The following is a 19,575-nucleotide window of genomic DNA, read 5'->3' as shown; positions in this document are numbered from 1 at the left end:
CCCCACCTTTATGAATGGTTTACCTGATAAAAGCAGAATTGTGTATTTATTATAGCTAAGCCAGAACAGCAGGTAAACAAGGCACCACCAAGTTTCTGAGACTAATCATAAGGAAAAGAAAAAGGAAAGAAACTACCCAACTTATCCAAAATCCACAGAAATCAAAGCAGTTTTATCAGTGTTTAAGAATCACATAGGGAATATCAACTCTACTGAAGAGAGCAGCAAAACCTCCAGCACCTTTAACAAAAACTCTGCACATCCAAATTACAACTTCTCAGCTCTAAACTGAGGATTGCTTTCCAAAATTTCAGCTAATAATAGACATAAAAAATTCCTCATAATTAAAATTCGTTCAAATATAGGCAATGCTTGAAGAATCTGACCACCAGTTCAGTGATACTCATATAAAGTACTAAATGATTTTACAAACAACTTTAGGACCCAATTTCTAATGCAGAATAGATCTGCTGCCTCAGGCCAAGATTATTAAGATACTCAAGGAAAAATGAGCCAGTTCCTGAAGCCCCAGCTCATTTTGCATTCCAGTCAAGTTTCAAATACAATCAATTAGTAAGTTTAATTATTGTTTTAAGAAAACAAACACAAAACCAAGAGCTCAGAACGACATAAATCTTCCCAGACCAATTATCCATGTTAAATTAAGACATTAAGATTCTTGCATATGTTTCCCCAAAACAAAACAAATGGGATGAGATAAACCTTGGGTGAAAATGCATTCATTCCAGGCAATTCCAGTGACCTTAATTTGAGGTTATTTTGTTTGGTAAGCAGATCAGTCATGGAGGCAGAGCAAACAGAAGGCAAAGAGTTCTGACACCACGGCCACCTCCAGGCAGACCTACCTGCATTTCACAATCTGCCCGAAGGTTCAGCTCCTCACAGCACTCCCTGGATACCCTCAAGAAGATATAATCCTTTGTCTTCTCCTCGATAGCTGCTTCATAAACCTTCTCTTTGGTTCCTTGGGTCTGTGCTGACTTTTCTTTAGTGACAGGCAATAAATAAACAGCATTGACTTTGGTCATCACCAGCCTTCCAGCCAAAGTGTCTTCAGAGAGGGTCTCAGTGAGCTTAAAGCGGCCAAAAAGTTGTCCATTTTGGGCATATTTTGCACCTCCAGAAACACCAGTGAGCATGAAGCTTGCTACAATCTGCAATTGCACTTTTATGTTGAACCTAAGTGAGAAAGCATCGAGTCAGTGCACAAAAATGCTCTCAGATTCTGAAATTTCAGGCGTTCAGGGTGAAGATTCATTTCATTAATTAATTTTTAAGCATGGACAAATACAGTCAAAGTGGCCCTTTGTAAGTATGCAGCTATCAAATATCCACACTTTTTCTCTGACTGTAGCCTATAAAGTACATATTTAAAAGAATCAACATCTATGAAGTTTTAAGAAGGACCCTAACAAAAGAGAAACAAATACTAGATATCAATAAAAACTTAGAGTGAATTAATTACATGTCCTAAAGCAGTAAAATTTCTATTCAAACAGTCTTAATCTTATGGTAGGTATGCAAGGGGAGACAAGCAGGCAAAGAACAGAGCAATATTCCAATTTATCCCATGAGCCTCTTCCAGGCTGCACACCAAAGACAGCAATCTCCATCTTAAAAAGTAAATGGTATTATACCTATAATTCAGAGGGATTGATCAAAATGCATTCAAACAAATCAGATTATAGGCATTAAAATGATATTTTATTTTATTTGAAATGAGGGAATGGCATCACAGGCTCAGCCCTATAAACCATCTATCCACAGAACTCCTATCAGCAGCAGTTTCCTCCTGTAATCAGAGATGTAACAAATTTATTCTTTGCAGTTATCATTTTCCAGAAGTCACATGCACAACACATTAAAGTGACTTATTAGCACACTTTATTGACCTCTCACCAATAAAAAGTAATCTCTTCCTAGTGTGTTGGGGTTTTTAAAACAGATTGCTTCAACCTGGTTTTAAAAAGAACAAAGAGGAAAAAAAGTCTGACAGTAGAGTAACAATATTCAGGTTTTTTTCTCATCAGCAACTTTTGCCTAAATTTGAAACACATTACAGAAAAAAAAAAAGTAAAACCCATTCACAAATGAAATAAAACCTCTTGGAAAAATACATTCTTTTCTTATACTTTTCATACTTATACTGGTTTTATTTGATTTGTTCTTCTTATACTTTCTATTTTAACCTAATAAACTGGTAATTGCTCATTTAAGCCCTGCAGTATCAATAATCCTAAGCCTCTAACAATAAAATCCAACATTTTAGCTTGGTAATTAAACATCTACCAAACCAATCAGATGTATTTTTCCAGATCTGCCAATCCACGAATCTTGCACAAAAACTGCAAGTTTGCCCCCATGTGGTAACAGCTCCTTCTTTACAGAATATGGCATTGTCAGATCTGAATTTCCCAGTCCTCCACTCTCCAAAAGCAAGGGAAATTTTCTTACCTAACAGGGATCTGTCTGGTTATCACTGACCACAAAGGTTACTGAACAAGCTACAGGGAAAGCTTCCACCCAATCCTTCCCATTTCCACACGTACCAATAAAAACCCCCTAACAAAAAGTTTTCTTCTATTGAAGTGCTGCACTATTCCAACAAGTTAACCACATCTGAAACAGAGCTCACAGCTCCTTGTTAAAACACTATGTAAAACATTTAACTGAGTAACAAGGGCTGGGAATTCCTACTGAGATGCAATCATTTGCTATTGTGAATTTATTTTGTTGAAACTTCCCTAAAGTTGATCCCTGTGCTGCTGAATATGTATCAGCTAAATTCAGATTCATAAAAACGTGCTGCAAAACAGTTTTATTGCATTTCTGAGACAAGGCACAGGTTAGTGTTTTCATAAATGACTGAACTGCATCTGCTGTGCTACAGGGAATCTCAAGTTTAGATTATCAAGCAATTTCCATTGAGCAAGCTGACACCTTCTGGCAAACTACAAAACTACAAAATTCTCTCAGGATTTGATTTGTAAAAAGCAGAAGTTGCTTCTTTCATCCATTTCTCACCTTTTCTTTGCAGGGTTAGACAAAATAAGGTTTTCAGTCAGGTTTATAAAAAAAATCAGAAACTTTTATTTCCTCCTAAGCATTGCAAATGTCAGCCTACCTGCAGTGTTCATGAAGCAGCTACAAGAAAACCTGTTGTTCGTATTTAAAACCACAGAATAATTATGAAGAATGACTTCATAAATCATTAATCATCCAGTACCAATGCAAACAATAAATTCCCCAAAGGCAAACAAACCCATCCTGGCCAAAGCCCCAGGTGCCACTTTGCAAAAGCACATTCAGCACATTTGCTCTGACACTGACACCTGCAGGGTTCGGGGTGTGCAGGGGACACCTTCCTGGGGAGGGATCCATGCAACACACAGTAATGACAAAATAAATTTGTTTTCCATCAGAGCCAGTACTTGATGAGTTCACAGCCTTGAGGATAAATCTGCTCTGTAATTCTGGGAGCAAGGAAGGAGCTGTCTGTCACCTCACACCCTTTAATGTTCATAGAAGAAAATGTTCTAGTCACTCTTAAGAAGTATATATTGCTTTTCTCTTCAATATGCAAGAGAGAAAGGAAGAGTTTCAAAACCATGAACAGATATTTAGACTCTCCAAAACCCAACTACTATCAAGATTGGAACATTGCTTTGGTTTTCCTCAAAAACAGTGTGCACTTGGAAATTCAACAGCAGTGACTCCCTTATTATTCTATTTTGCAATAGTTATGTGGAATAACTTGTATAAATGTCTCTTGAAATAAACACTATTTAAAAGTAAAGTTCTCTGAGACTGTCCAGAACTCCCTTATAACTGAATTCAAGATATGTTTGAGCCACTTTGAGCAACTTTCACCCAATACTGTCCAGTTCCACTCAGGCGATTCCACACAAAGTCTGAACCAGCACCTTCCTAGAAAGTGAGAAACCATCAACCTCCTTCAAACCCAAGGATCCACTTCACTCTGACACTGGTGTTACTGCAGTGCAGTCAGAGGACCAGCTGCCAATCCTACTCCTTTTACAATGTACATTCACAAACCCTTGAAAAGGCAGCAGCTCATCAACGCTGCCACTGTGGCACCACTTCAGAGGTGCTACAACCCACTTGCATCTGGATTTCTCAGCCACTTCCAGGCTTGCAACCCTGACACTTCACTAGAGAATAGCAAGTGTGTGATCTTAGCCACAGAGGAGTGGAAATGTCTGCTGGTTTGAGCCTTCTTGCAATAAAGTGGGTCAGCTACAAGATCAAAAGAATGTTTGTCATCAAGACTATCAAAACAGAAGATTTCAAGAACATTACTAACACTCACTTTTAACTTAATCAAGCAATAAATTACTGCTGCACCAAATAGTCCAAAGGAGAAGCATTACATACAGGATACACTTATTTTTCTTTCATTTCTCCAGGTTTGCTGCTCTTTGGTTTCCTATGAGGCATGAGAATGTAACTCCCAAGGTGCAAATTCTATCAGTAAAAATATTGCTCATGTGCTAATGGTATTTCATAATATTTACTTTAAATCCACTTTTATTTCAAAAGGCCTTAGAAGAGCCAACCTGTTTTTAAATATGTATGATGGATAATATTTCTGTAAGCTGCAAGCAGTGTTCAAGCATGATTCCTGCATGTGCTAGACTCCAGCTCAAGAGCAGAGTGCAGCAGTGATATAAGATAAGAAACAGCTCAAATACTGCCCTTCACCTGAGATTTTAAAAATAAATTGAACCATTTTTCTGCTTTAAAAGCAATAGAAATACAACTATTCACAGTATTTTCTTTCTAAGTTCTAGAGGGTTGGTTCAACTGAACCTCTGTAGCTCCAGGAATGGTTCTTCATCTTAAAAAGACTTCCTGATTTGGAACTTCAGGTCATTGATAAAACTAAACTTGCTACTAAATTAGGTACAATGATGTTGTATCTTTGAGACTTTCCATTCTGAGTAGTAACAAAACTCTAAAGCTCATTAGAGAATGCAGCTCACATGAATGCAGGAAAGATTTTTGACCACAAATATTAAGCTACAGGAAAAAAAATCCACATGAAGGTGTGCAAGTGTGAATTTCACATCTTTTACCTAAACCTATATTTCTCAAGCATCTACACGAGTTGGGTAATTTCTTCATAACACCTAAAGACACAACAAACCAAACAATGTATATTATATGCCTTTTATTAGGAAACTGGGTGTCAACCTATTTAAGAAATAAATGAAGTCAGCTGCCACTTTATCACAAGATCAGTCTGAGCCACCCACAGTTCAACCCTTTTTACAAAAACTTTATATATACCTTTGCTATAACCTACTTTCACACAGGAACACAAATATAACTATTATTAATATATTTTTGTATAGACAGACAATAAACTGGAAACAAAATTAACAAAACCCTCTCCAACAGCTGCTTAGTGCCTGCAACTGTAAGCACAGACTGATACACACTGTTTGTTTTCAATGAATTAGCAGGAATTTACATTTAAGTGCTAGTGACCTTTACCAAATATTACTATTCCCAGACTCATTCAGGTTCAGTTCAAAGAAACAGGAAGCCTCAGTATCTTAAAGAAGCAGGCAGCTTTAATGAAAAAAGCTGCCTCCCTCATTTTAATAGGAATATTTTTATAAAGGAATCACTTACTTGCTAACTTCCTTATACTGTGCTATTTCCTCAATGTACAGGAGGTCATGGAGCCGTGACTGATAGTTGGTCTTGGTCAATGATTTGTCCAGGACAGATTGTGTGAACAGCTGGTCAGCAGACAGAGGGATTTGGTATCTGGTGAGAAGGCTCTTCTCCAGTTCAGTAGTTTCATTAGGCTCAAACTCCACAATAGTCTTGGACGTGGAATCCCAGCGCTTGGCTGTGGTCAGGAGCTGCTGCCGTGCATGCATCAGGTATTCAAGGTCTGCAGGGACACAGAGGGAAGGGGGGCTTTGTTTTTACAAACCCCAGCTGGCTTGGTTGTATTTCCAAAAAAAAGCCAATCAAACCAAACCCACTAGTAAAACCAATCCCCCCAGAGATACCTAAACACAGGGAGAGTCTCCTCTGGCCACAACACCTTTAGGAAGTTCACTGCTGGTATTTACTATCTCTACTTTTCAGGTGTGCACAGAGAACAAGCAGGCTCTCCAAGAGTATCAGAAAATAAAACATTCTACAGATAGCAATTAGAATTAATAAAGACAAAAAATCACTTTTACTTGAACAGCTTTGAAGGGCTTGGCACTGCAATACACTTTAAAACCCAATTGCAACATCCCCTCATTTCAAAATCATTAAATAGCAAGGAACCCTACAATGTATATTATAGAATGTCATAAAAACAAGTTGGTAAATCAGCTGGTAAGTAATCATTGCATTTGCAACACTGAAAGCCTTTTAAAAAGTTCTAGAGCCCCCTAACCTGTGTGTGGTGCAGACAGTTACATAAAGTAGCTAAAGCTACTTCACCAAGCAAAACTTGGGAAATGTAACCTAACATGATACAAAATTAGAGAATTCAAAGGACATTAATTTTTTAACATACCCTGATTTAGGCACCACATAGCTTAGATGTGGTTCCAGATAGGGACTACATAAGAAACAGAAGAGCAAGCACTTGTCTACAGCCCCCTAGAATGTATCCATTAAAACCACAAAACCACTATGACAACAGTGAATCAGTTAACAGAATTGCAGTTAAATTGCAGAGCTGAAAATATTTGGCATTTATAGTCAAGCTATGCTATCTTAATGTATAATCTCTGAGTAAGATTTAACATAGGTATCCAGGATATCACACCAACGCTGAAAATGTGCAAAAAAGACATTTTCAAATTCAAATTAAATGCTTAACATTATCTTAACTGTCTTTAGTCTAAATAAGAAAAAAACCCAGCATTTTAGCAAAAGAAATCTCTGTTCAGCTTGACTATGACTACAGGAACATGGCTTATCTTACCACTGATCTCATGTGCTCACTAAGAAGACACATTTAAATATATCCCTCAAGCCTGAACCATATCAGCAGCTACAGTTGTACAGCAAGAAAAAGTCCAAGTTTGTGTGGTTTGTGTGTCTGAAATAACGTCACCACAAATGAAGCTTTCCCTGCTACAAATCACACCTCAGATCCCAAAAGCTCAGTAATTATGCTGGGACTGACTCCTTGCTTGCTGGAACAACAGCCATTTAATTCCCAGCACTGGAGAGGCTTTCCCTGGAAGCCTGACATAAACAGTTCCTGGCACAGATTGCACACACAGTGACACTTTATCTTAAAGAGCAGTTAGTACATAATCAGTGCACAGAAAACTTCCTACAGCTCCCTTCTTCTGCTGTAAATAAAGATTTCACAATGCAGAATATAAGCTCCTCTATTAAAATATTTTAATGTTGACCTTTCATTCCTGCCTAAACATCTCAACAGGGCCTGAATTACATGCAAGCACAGAGACTTCAGGCATCTTTCTGAAATGGATGGAGGAGACAAAGTATTTCCACAAGATCTCAATTCATATATACCAAAAAGTAAAAGAAATGATGGAATTTGGCACAGATCCAACATAGTTATCCCTTTCCCTTGCCTATTACACACACAGCAAAAAGCCCAGGATTCTGTAGTTAGAATTATCTGTAAAGCTCTTAACTCTTTCCATTTAAAATAAGTATTACTATTAGAAGACTTCAGTGTCCCTGTGCACAGTGTGAAGGAAACAGCAGCACCTGATGCTGGTTGCTGCTGCCCCCACCCCACCCATCATTCCTGTGAATTCAGCTGCCTGTTCCTGGGATCCCTGGGCTTAGCACTTGGTTAAGGCCCCAGACCACAGACTGCTTTGACAGGAACTCTGACTCTGCAAGCAACTCATGGCTTGGTTCCCTTGATCTCGCCCAGGTTTACAAGGCAAGGACTGCTCTCCACAGTGGCTCAGGAGATCTGTGATCACCCACATGCTCCGTGGAGATCATGGAATGGCTCCCACTCCCTGCAGAGCCATACCCTCTGCTCCCAGAGCATGAACAATGCCCCTGCTCCTGGCTACAGGCACTCAAGGCATCTCAAAAGATCATGATCTTTGGTATTTCTATTTACAGCTTTGTTCCGTGAGTGCTGCAAATGTTAATCTGTTATATGGAAATCAAGGCCAGGAATAGAAAACTGCTGTTTTCTCAGCTTCATCTTTTTTCCTTCCTTTTCCCTTTTCCTCTTCTTTCTGCTTAAATCCCAGTGCTACAATTCTGTTTCATTGGTGTTTTTATCTCTCAAATTTTCATTAAAAATTAAAATCCTGTATCCCACCAAATGGCTTACTTCCAAGTGATATAGTGACCTATATTTAGCTCTCTTTCACCATAAATCAAAGTGCTTCCTTCTTTTTTTGCACCTCTTCAAACATCTTTCCATTTTCTGACATTTTTCTCATACTGGAGTTATTTCAGGTTTGAACTGAGAGACACAGATCAGTTTCCGAAACAGATTAAACACAGTAAATTGTAGCTCATTTTTTTACTTGAAAACATAAATATAATTGCACTTTCTTAACATTTTCAAAATTCATGTCAGCAGCAAATTATTGAGTTACAGGCCTATAGTCAGCCTCTTGTCTTTGACAAACCTAGTCAGGTATTACAAGAGAAGAAAAAAAACACAACTTCTCAGATTGTCTCTTTTAATTACTGGGTTTATTACCCTGTGTATTCTTATACAGAAACACTTCATTTCTCTAATGACCTTTCCTGACATATTTAATGTCTTCATCAATAGAAGAATGTTTATAAAAACAGAAACATGTTTTTATAAAGTCAGAACTTCCAGTGCTGCACTCAGACACACACCAAATTAGAAATTCCCAGCATTTTAGTCATACTTAGGAGCCCTATCCTGACACAAAGTAAGTCATATTTCAATTATCTCCCTGATTTGCACCCTCTGGAGCTTTTGCCCACTACTTCCATTCATATCTATGAAGAACATAACATACAGTATGAAACATTCATGAACAGCTGACAGAGATGTGGCTCTGCCCAAAACTGCAAAGGAAAGAGATGGCATGAAAGACCTGCACTACACAAAACCAAAAAAGTTTTAGTAGATTACCTTCAGTTGAAGCAGCATCAATCATCACTCGTTGCATGAGGACTGGTTCTAATCCAAAGTCAAACACCACAGTTTGGCGAAAAGTCCCAAAGATTTCTGTGTTAAAGGCTATACTGACTTTGTATATATAGTGATCTATTCCATTCTGGACCATCTTTCCTCCTATCCATTCCTGACAGTTTTCTGGAACTTCTTGTGATACCTGGGTAGTGCTGTCTCCAGCAGATATTGCAACGATACTAAAGTGTGGTCGATGGGCATCATAAAGCAATGCCACTCGATACAGCATTCTTGCAGGCTGGAAAGGAAATGCAAAGGCTGAAATACTGAAACCATTCCAGGAATATCTTCACTTGCAATCAGATAAAAAGGGTTAATAGGAACTATCAGGTACAGGTCCTGCCTGATTTCCAGAAATCTGGGCAGTTGATACATAATCACCAGAGCTGCTGGGAAAAAAGAGAGAGAAGGGATGGTGCTAGGAGGTTTCTCTATTTTAAGGAAGATGCAACTGAAATCTTAATTGCAAAAGGTTATGGGTAGCATTCTAGTTATTACTAACTTTCAAAAAATAAGTAGTCCTACCTTACATGTGAGAGCAAATGTCCATGTCTGGTGAGACTTTTTGGTGGTGACAGTTACTGAGAGCTCGGGATTATGTTCTACTCTCACTCCTTCTACACATTCACTAAGCTAGATTTAAAAAAAAGGAAGATAACATTAAACTTCTACAGCAGTATCAAAACACAAACACTCAGGAAAAGGTAGCATTTTGTTTAGTAGAAAGAGGAAAGAATGGTTTCCTAGATTGTGCAGGATTGATGCAAGTCTCACACAGGAATTAATTTAAATATAGCTAATGTAGAGAGACAAGCTAAATCTACCAGACCACACTGTGCAAATGAAGAATAGAATCATTTACGGACAATTAACCACAAGACTTGATTTGCAACAAACAACTTAATTGTAAATATTTAAAGTAGAACATAATTTCATTTGGAAAAAAGGATCTGAGATACAGTGAGGCCCAGAAGATCCCAGATCTCACTGACATCAATGAGCCTATTAAGACAACAGGAAAAAATAATCAGCCTTTCTACTTATCAATGCATTTTGCTAAAATTCACTTTTCTTAGATTTCATCAACAACAGATGGACCAAAAACTCTTTAGGGCCACTGGTAAGTAGAGCTGGTCAAATACCACAAAAAATGCTCTTTCTAATTCCAAAGAGCTGCTGACTTTGATCACATCCATATCCCACACTCCTAGTACTCAAACACTTCTGAATATTTGGGGGATTGGCTCTTCTTCATACCAGGGCCTGCAGCTGCAGGCAAAGAAAGGAGCCACATGCAAGTAAGAGTATTCCCCACGAAGAGGAAGAGGAAGAGGAAGAGGAAGAGGAAGAGGAAGAGGAAGAGGAAGAGGAAGAGGAAGAGGAAGAGGAAGAGGAAGAGGAAGAGGATTCCTGACTAAGCTGCGAAACCTTTACCATTTATTCTCCAGTTTAAGAAGTTATGCTGTCTAGTCAGGGAACACGAACAATACCAAGAAACTTGCTGACCCATCCTACACTGAGAATATGCAAAAAGTGAATATGCAAAAAGAATGAGCTGTGATTAACCCACAAATCAGCCTAAGTCTCTTTGCAAGACCCAGGGCAGGATGGAAAGGGGAGCAAATTGGTTGGACAATTTCCTGTTGAGGAGTGATTCGACCAGCTCTGACAGCCAGGGCCAAAACCAGGCTCATGTTAGTTTTAAATGTGAGCACATAGAGGAGCAGGATATTTTCCTTACCACTTTCTCAGGAGACAAGGAATTCATCCATTTCTCGATGAGGGTTTCCATGTAAGTGCCTGAGCACTGCTTGTTCTCCTTCTGCTGTTTCAAGCGGATCAAGCGGGAAGCGTAACGCTTCTGCCATTCCGTCAGCTCTTCCTGGGAATGTGCTGAAGTACACTGGGCACCATACCTGCAGATCCCTTGCTCTAAAAATCTACATAAAATAGGAAAAAACATTATTCAGCCTCCAATTAAAAAAAATAAAACCACAATTTTACTTGTAAAGCCAGAAGGAGGTTTGGATATTCTTTAAGTTTCTCTCACAGAACTAAAGGCAGTTTGGTCCATGTGAACTGCTTTGGAAATATATATCTATTTATACAGCATTTTCTACAAGAGGCAGCAGCTTCTCTCATTGCAAAGCCCAGGAAAATATAAAAAATTTCTTAGAAATACAGAGGGATGGAAGTCTTAAGAAATTTCCAGCTTTAAAGAAAATAGAATCAAGTGTTTGTACAGCAATTAACAGAAGGAGATCACAGAGCATCCCTGAAATGACTAGGCACTGTATTAATATGCACAAAGCCCCCTGGTAATCAAGGGCAAAGGAAAGATGTAGCATAATTTCTTCCAGTGATTACATTATTAGCTGATAAATACTCAATCAGCAGTTTTTCCTGGAGCAACAGTGACATCACATGGTCCCTTCTACTAAATACACCTACACAGAAACCTCCAGGAAAAGGTTTAATCCCCCTCTGTGGAAAGGGTGTTTTAGTCTAAAAGGATCTACTCTTGCAGACACTAAGAATTTCTTAAAGAAATACATTTTCCACTTAGTGGCATGTGCTGATGCATCGAATTAATGCTACTCCAAAGGCCTGTATACAATTGAAGCATTCTAGTTCTCAGAATTTACTGCAAGTCTGGGCAAATGCCTGTTTAACTTGGGGATTATTTTTATAATTTAACTTTGTATTAAAATTATAAACCACAAGGCAGTAGCTGCAGCTCCATCATTCTTCAAAACTGAAGTACTTAAAAAATAGATGACAAAATGAAAATTAAATAGGGAAGAGATTTAAGTTCTGAAGCTACCAGGAAAGCACTGGTTATACAGAATAAAATTTGGCCAGGAGACTGCTTTGTTTTTGTTTTGCACAAGAAGACTACAAAAAGTTAATACAAACATCACATTTTTTATTTCCATAGTCCATGTGTATATAATGTGAATTAAACTGTGAACTTTGAGCTATGAGACAAAACCAAGCCACCCCTGACTGTGACATGAAAACCTTGCAGCACAAGTACCTGCACATCTAGGTCACACCTGCATCAGTGGCTGTAATTTGATTTAGCATACACTTTTTCATTAAGAAATGTACTTGAAAGTTTGCATGCCCAAATTGCAAACAAAATAAACATGATCTATAACACCATGTCACTAAAGGCCTTCTCAAGCTATGTTTCTTAATGTATTTTAAATTAAAATGTTTTATCTTGGCAGTCAATTTCAGTATTCTTTCTGTCAATTTTCCAATTCACCACTGCATTAGAATACTAAAGTACAATCATGAATTTCACTTCCTAAGTAAATGGAGTGCAAGCATAAAAAATCGCTGACTTGTTCTTATAACCTACATAGCAAATTTAAAATCAAGTGAGCTTCCTTTTCATTATTTAACAGGAAAGCATATTACTTTAAAATTTGTCGTCATTATACAGGTTTTCCAAGATCCCATTGTTCATATTTTTAACTTTTTTTTTTCCCCTCAATTTTACTTTCTTATTTAATACCTCCTGCAATTCCATAGCTTCATTATCTAGAATAAATATTCTGCACTCCTACTGCTTTATGGCACAGGGGAAAAATAAACCAGACCTTCAAAAATTCATATTCAGTACCTGCAACTGCCTCCTCCTAAGGAACTAAAATTTTCAGTCCCTGGTCAGAATGATGCTGTTCACAGGGATTTGCTGAGCAAGGCACAATCCTTCTTACTGGAAGGGTTAACAGTGAGCCTAAAGCTCATTACAGCTTCAGTGGAAAAATGTTTCAGAGCAATGGTTGGAAACATGGGATAGATGTTACTCAACAAAAGATCACCACAAGCTGAAAATTGTAAATATCTGCTTTTTTTAAGTTGCTGAATAAGCACCAGACATGTTTAAGAGTCAAGAAGAGTTGCCAAGATTCAGCATCTCTAGAAAATCATGCCAAAAGTAGCTCAAAATCAGCAGTTCAGTCATGCCATTTAAAAAGCAGGTCAGAGCTTTTGAAAATAATTTGCATTAGTTACATAAATGGCAGAATCAAGTGCATAATGATGGTTCCTCCCCCTATAAATTAATACAGTTTTATGGAGAGCAATGACAATTAACAACACAAAGTACAGGCAATATTGACCAGATGATTGGAAAAGACAAGGAGAAACACCAGTACAAGCCATTGGAACTTCTCTGTGTATTTGACTTTATGCAAAAGGGAAAATAATGAGATCTGAGGGAAATTCTGGGTTTTTTGTCTGAAGATAAAGCCCATCTACCAACAAAGCTCATTTATCAGAAGGCAGCACTGAAACCTGACTGTGCTTCAGTCTGCTTACACTGCTGCCTGGGGAACTTTTCACACCTCTGAAACCACCCAAATCAGAAAAGGTAGGGGAGAAAGACAGATGCTGACCTGCCACTAGAAAAATGCCCTTCAAACCACTGCATCATGAAAACTGAGTTGGTGATTCCATTCTATAAACTGAAGTGCTGCTGGATAAACTGAGCCTTCCAAAAACCTGTGAACAGGTCAACTCCTGTTCTAACAAGCACCTCCACTTTCTTGGCCTCTTAATCATTCTGTCATCAGGTGAATGAAAGAGGAACCATTCTGCTCCCTTGGAGGGGGTTAACATGAAGCAAAGAGCTTACCTTTTACAAAGTGTGTATTCCTCACTGCTCTTACCTTTTACAAAGTGTGTATTCCTCACTGCTCTTGTCTTTTACAGAGTGTGTATCTCTCACTGCTCTTACCTTTTACACAGGGTGTATTCCTCTCTGCTCTTACCTTTTACAGACTTTATACTCCTCACTGCTCTTACCTTTTACTGAGTGTGTATCTCTCACTGCTCTTACATTTACACAGTGTGTACCTCTCACTGCTCTTACCTTTTACACAGTGTGTACCTCTCACTGCTCTTACATTTACACAGTGTGTACCTCTCACTGCTCTTACCTTTTACACAGTGTGTACCTCTCACTGCTCTTACCTTTTACACAGTGTGTACTCCTCACTGCTGGTGACGCCCCTGGGAGGGGGGCGGAAGTGCCAACCATCCCGTGACCCTGCCAGGACACAACCGTGGTTATTCCTCAATTCTCAGTTTTCCAGTCAGACAGCAGCTGCTCAGGGATCCACATCTCTGAGCATCAGCCCAAGGTGTATCTGAACACAAGCAAAATTACCCCCCCCAAACTGATTTACAAATTGACAAGCTCATTTAGAGCAAAGGTGGTGAAGGCAGATGTAAAACCATCTGCAGAACTCAGCAGGCTCTGACACAGCCCCCTGGTCAATAAACAGAAACTTCTGCCTCCAAATTCAGTCAACACTGACATAATTCTGCCTCATTGGGGCTCATCACAACAGTCAAGTCCCTTTTTTGTTTTTTGCCTGCAATGCAGTGCTGAGCATTCAGCAGGATCCAAGTCTTCTCACAAGGAAAAGATGTAGCTTTAAAATCGAGTCACATACCTTCTTCTAAATCTTCTACATGATATCCTGATGGTACTTTACCAGCTGCCTACAATTATATAAAAAAGCCCACAGTTATAAAGGAACACAAAACAATTTCATCAACAAGAACTGCTGTTAAAATCGGGTTTAGAACAACTATTACAAAAATATCAATCATAAGTTGAAATTACTCCCAGTCACAAACCCTGCTGGTAACAGGGATTCTGATAATAACAGGAATTCTGACAGGAACATTGAGTCAACTGGTTAGAAAAAACTTTTAGAGATTTTTACATGACCAAATTCCACCCTGCAATCAACTTAACATGGACTGCAGTGAATTTCTAAAACACCAAAAACTAAACTACATTGATAAGTCTTTCAGCTTTCAATCTACATCAAAAATAAAGTTCAAATAAATAACTAAGCATAAGGAAAAAAAGAGAGGAGACAATTTAATCAAGAGACATGAGTTTGACCTCCAGTAAAAAAAAAAAAAAAGAAAGAGAAAAAAGTGGGTTGAGAAGGTATTTATAATCTTTAAAAATTTCTGAAGTCATGTTTATTACTTCAGACTAATTTCCAACAGAGAAAAATGTGATAGATAAATAAATAAATACTGCAGATCTAAATGCCTGGAATTCTTTCTACTTGCTACTTCAGGAATCAACAACCTATCAGCATCATTTTTCATTTTCTCATCCATCCTGCAAGACTGTGATGAAACGTTCCTGAAGAGGCTGGTGGGTAAAGACCAACACAGCAGAAACAACAATTTTGGAACCAGTCTGTTCCCAGTGAGCCTGGCTCTCCTGGGACACATGGACACTGTTTCACTTCAGGTACTGCTCATTATTTTCCCAATGGAACCAGTCTGTTCCCAGTGAGCCTGGCTCTCCTGGGACACATGGAAAGCAGCCCTTCAGCTGCTTCAGGTACTGCTCATTATTTTCCCAGTAATGCCCTCATCATTACCTCTGTTTCAGCAAGAAGTGTTTTCAGTCGTGTGAGATCTTTAGTTACCATCCCGTTCTGGGGGCAGAAAGAATATTAATTATTGAACACATAAACCTTCATTATGTGCATTAAACCACAGCAACCAAGTTCATTTCCCCCTCAACACCAGGAGAAATAAAAATGAATTTGACTTACAACACCAACTTTAAATGACACTAAATAAAACTGAGTAAACATTGTGGTGAAAAAGGGAATTCTACACTGGCCAAACCAGCACTAGACTTATAGCAAGTATCAATACAGGACAATTCAGGAAAGAACCATATTAAGAACTAGAGGGAAAAAGTATACCAAGGTTACTGTAACACTTTAGCTCTGAAGAATTAATATAACAATCTTTCACTGCTGTTGCAGTGATGGATTCATTTCTTTTTAAGGATCCATTTTAGAGATCACTCATTTCTGCAGCTCCACAACTCTTCCTGCTCTGATGTAGACTGTGTAATTTTTGGAGTTTTCCCTCAAAAGCAAAGATTAGCCATGTGACTAACTGCATAGTCAAGTACAACTGAAGTAAAAATCTTTCAAAACTGAATTTATGTGAAATACATAGGTATTTGTAACAATTTCACACTCTTCTAAGTCAAAACTTTGATTAAAGGAACCAAGACCTGTGGGGTTTATTTCACTAATCTCTTGCACAAATTTAATTAAGTGCTACTACATTTGTTAGACTTCTCCACATTTGGGCTGTGCTACTGAGCAGGAGAAATCACTCTTTGCTGAAAACTTACACATTTAACAATCCTCACAGGCTTTTTTTCAGAATGATTTTTCACTTTTTCAGAAGAAGGCTGAAAATTGAACTTGTTGAGCTTAAATGTAATAGAGTAAAAAAACATTACCAAGAATCATTCTCTTAAACCACTGGGGAGGAAACTGGATGGATTCCAATTCTTCAACAAATTCATTCCAAAAGTTTGTGTCACTTCTTCTTTCAGACAATGGCACAGTCAGTAAATCAGCTGCTGATTTTAATATTCCTACTGAAAATAACTATGTCTAACAACCTAAAGCTTGTAAAAACCTCTCAAACCCTGCTTTGGGATGACACTGGAATTCTATACAAAGGTGCCTTTATTTGCACAACAACAGCTCAAAACAAGGGCACTCCACATTCCCTGCAATAAGACTATTTTACTAATTTTTCCTGAAGGCAAGTTTCCTTCAACCTCACTAGGAATTTTTCAATGAAACGTTTTTTCATGAGAAAACAGCTAAACAAAGAAAAAAACTCTTTCTTCATGTAAAAATAGCCAATGGCTGGGGGGGAGGGAATTCAGGATACAGACCAGACAGACAAACAGAACTCTCAAAAACAACCTACTGATTCAGCTAAGCAAGATCCAATCTCAAGGTAAGAGGTTCTCCTGCAAGTTTCTGATGTCACACATCCCCCTCAGTCTGGCCAAGCTATGACCACATTTCTGGGTGTATTAATTCCAGCTTGCATGCAGATGAACTGCCTATTTAATCCAGACTACAGAAATCAAAAGGACACTTCTTTAGAGGCTTACATATGCCCCTAATTTCCCCATATAAGTAGTCACATAAAAGTCTGAAGTTACTTACATGTCTGGGGTTAAAAGCATCTTTACAAGTTTTAACAGTTCAAGCGTAAAATAGAAGCTTTGAACTCAAATCTTCATCTTGAAATGCAAAGTTTTTTCCCTTTTCCTGAAAAGTTTTTTATGCTGTCTTACAAGTTATCATGGGCCAGTTATTTAAAAGTCCAATCAATATTTGTTTCTGCTTTAATGGATAGAATTCCTGAAGTCCATACAAAATGGTGTCAGGTAGAATTTAGAAAAAGCAAGGCAAAGTTTGAGATTTATATTATTCTTGTCAATCGTACAAATACACAAATTTATTTTACATTCCCTGAGGATTCAGGGCCAGCAATGAAAAAACTTTTTAAAATCACAACAACTCTGAAACCCTGGTTATGCAACAACCTGGCATCCTGATGATATATGTGTGCCCATATATTTATCTTTTCCACACAAACCATTTTTGTTGCAAGCTGCCAGTGAAACATATGTTCGGAAGTTTGTTATTAAACAGATTTTTCAGAAGAAGGAAATACAAAATTCTTTCTTTAAACGATGTAGATTGCAGCAAACCCACTTACCAGTGATTCCCCCATCAGTGATTTGGAAAGAACATTAGACACAATTTGCAGCTTCCCTTTGAGATGCATGCAGCACAGCACTGCCCGGAGAGATCCATCGCCCTTGGCCAGCCCCTCTCCCAGCACTGCAACACAAACCAGCCACTGTTACCCTCAGCACACCATCCATTTAAGTCATATATACAGTTTTCCTTCACCCTTAACAAGAAAACGAAGTCTGAAGCTCTGGCTAAATCCACGGCTTGTTGGATGTAAATTAAATATCATGTGCTGTTGTCTAATATTAACTTGAAGCTTGTCTCCCACCAGCTCATAAATGTTGCACATGAGCTCAAAAAAGGTTGTCATGTTTACATGCTAAAATAGACATAAATTAAATACGGGAAGGGTAAATTCAAATCTCTGACACAGACACAAAGAACCTCCTCTCACAGAAAGGGTAAAAAAGAAATAGCAACCAACAACCTCTCAGTAACACAAACATGCTCAGGAAGATCCATTCATGCTCACAAAACACATGCCCTGTCGTTTCCAAAAATAGTCAACCTCCTCATGGGCAATTCCTGCTCCTCTCAAAGGCCTTTTATTCACTTATGCTGCAAAGTGTGGCATATAGGAACGATTGTCTGAGCCCAGAAGTTTACAGGCTCCCTGTAACAGAAAACTTTCTGAATGCCTCCTAGCACGGGATCAGCAGCGAGCAGTGCCAAGCAGACACTTCTGAACACTTCCAGCAGGGACAGGATTTATTTCAGCATACAGACAGGCTTCAGACAAGCTGCAACAACACTTAATCACACATGTTACCTGTCCAGAAAACGAAATGCCAGAGTGACTAAAAAGCTTAGCAAGCGAAGTGTGTGAATTGAAAAGAAGGCTGGACAGTTGTTTAAAATTAAGGAATTATAGAATAACTGTTATTGCAAGCAACATCAACATCTGTGTTTATACTGCTACTCATGCAGATGCAAACAGCCCCTCTCAGTGCTAACAGGAATTCCACATTCACCACAACTTCAGGATTACATTTTAGAATAACAAATCAAAACTCCTCACTCAACAGACATTCAGGTCATTAACAGAAATTGCATGAAAGACTCAATAAATAAACAGTCCCACAAACATTTAAATAAAAACAACTAGGCATCTCTTCAAACTGCAATGGTAACTAAATCTTTTTTCATAAAGTGCCTTAAAGATTAGTCTGAATTCACCACTCTGATAGTACAGACCACATTGCTAAAAATAGAACTTACTTCCCAAAGCAGAAGCTCCAAAAATAGCTTTAACATGTCTGACAGTTTGCTATTTTAATCTCAAAGATTAAATCTCCAATTAATATATTCCATAGATATAAAGATATAAATCTCCAATTCTTATATTTCATATCATTATCTGCATAATATCACCAAGCTAAAACATACAGTTGTACATAAAATGTTGCAACACATTAAGCACTATCTCTTGGGAAAGATTTGTGGAGTAATTTAACAGATTTTAAGTTATCATCATTCCCTGTAACACTGCAAGCAGCATATAGAAGAACATGTAAAGAACATGTATTTTTCCAGCTATTCCAGAATACACTGATCATTCAAGTTCAAATAAAACCATCCCAGCTGTGCAACATGTCATGTCTTGTAAAAAGGCAGAAGAGCAGCTTGAATAAAGCTTTGCCCATTATAAAAAGCCTGCGAGTATCAAGGAGTGTATGCTAAGATAGTTTCTTCCCAACAATAAACTTTAAACAACTTTAAACATAAAACCAAAGATCTTCTGGGATCATAAAT

The 19,575-nt window shown here is 38.1% G+C and overlaps 1 protein-coding gene across 4 annotated transcripts in view; it reads right to left on the bottom strand.

Annotated features, from left to right (window-relative positions):
- Positions 1–19,575, bottom strand: part of HELZ (helicase with zinc finger) — an 85,262-nt gene that overhangs the window by 44,800 nt on the left and 20,887 nt on the right. For all 4 annotated transcript variants that reach the window (XM_039715906.1, XM_039715908.1, XM_039715909.1 and 1 more), the window contains 9 exons: positions 17,786–17,910; positions 15,613–15,669; positions 14,656–14,704; positions 14,171–14,246; positions 10,926–11,124; positions 9,710–9,817; positions 9,125–9,422; positions 5,680–5,947; positions 867–1,200 (listed from right to left, as the gene is read on the bottom strand). In XM_039715906.1, the coding sequence (XP_039571840.1) occupies positions 867–1,200; positions 5,680–5,947; positions 9,125–9,422; positions 9,710–9,817; positions 10,926–11,124; positions 14,171–14,246; positions 14,656–14,704; positions 15,613–15,669; positions 17,786–17,910 (1,514 nt within the window). The remainder of the gene's footprint in view (positions 1–866; positions 1,201–5,679; positions 5,948–9,124; positions 9,423–9,709; positions 9,818–10,925; positions 11,125–14,170; positions 14,247–14,655; positions 14,705–15,612; positions 15,670–17,785; positions 17,911–19,575) is intronic.

The sequence above is a fragment of the Passer montanus genome, unplaced genomic scaffold (assembly GCF_014805655.1).
Source record: "Passer montanus isolate IOZ18808 unplaced genomic scaffold, ASM1480565v1 scaffold35, whole genome shotgun sequence".
Lineage (NCBI taxonomy): Eukaryota > Metazoa > Chordata > Aves > Passeriformes > Passeridae > Passer > Passer montanus.
Note: the sequence above shows the minus strand (reverse complement) of the source record. Positions and strands in the feature narration are given on the sequence as shown.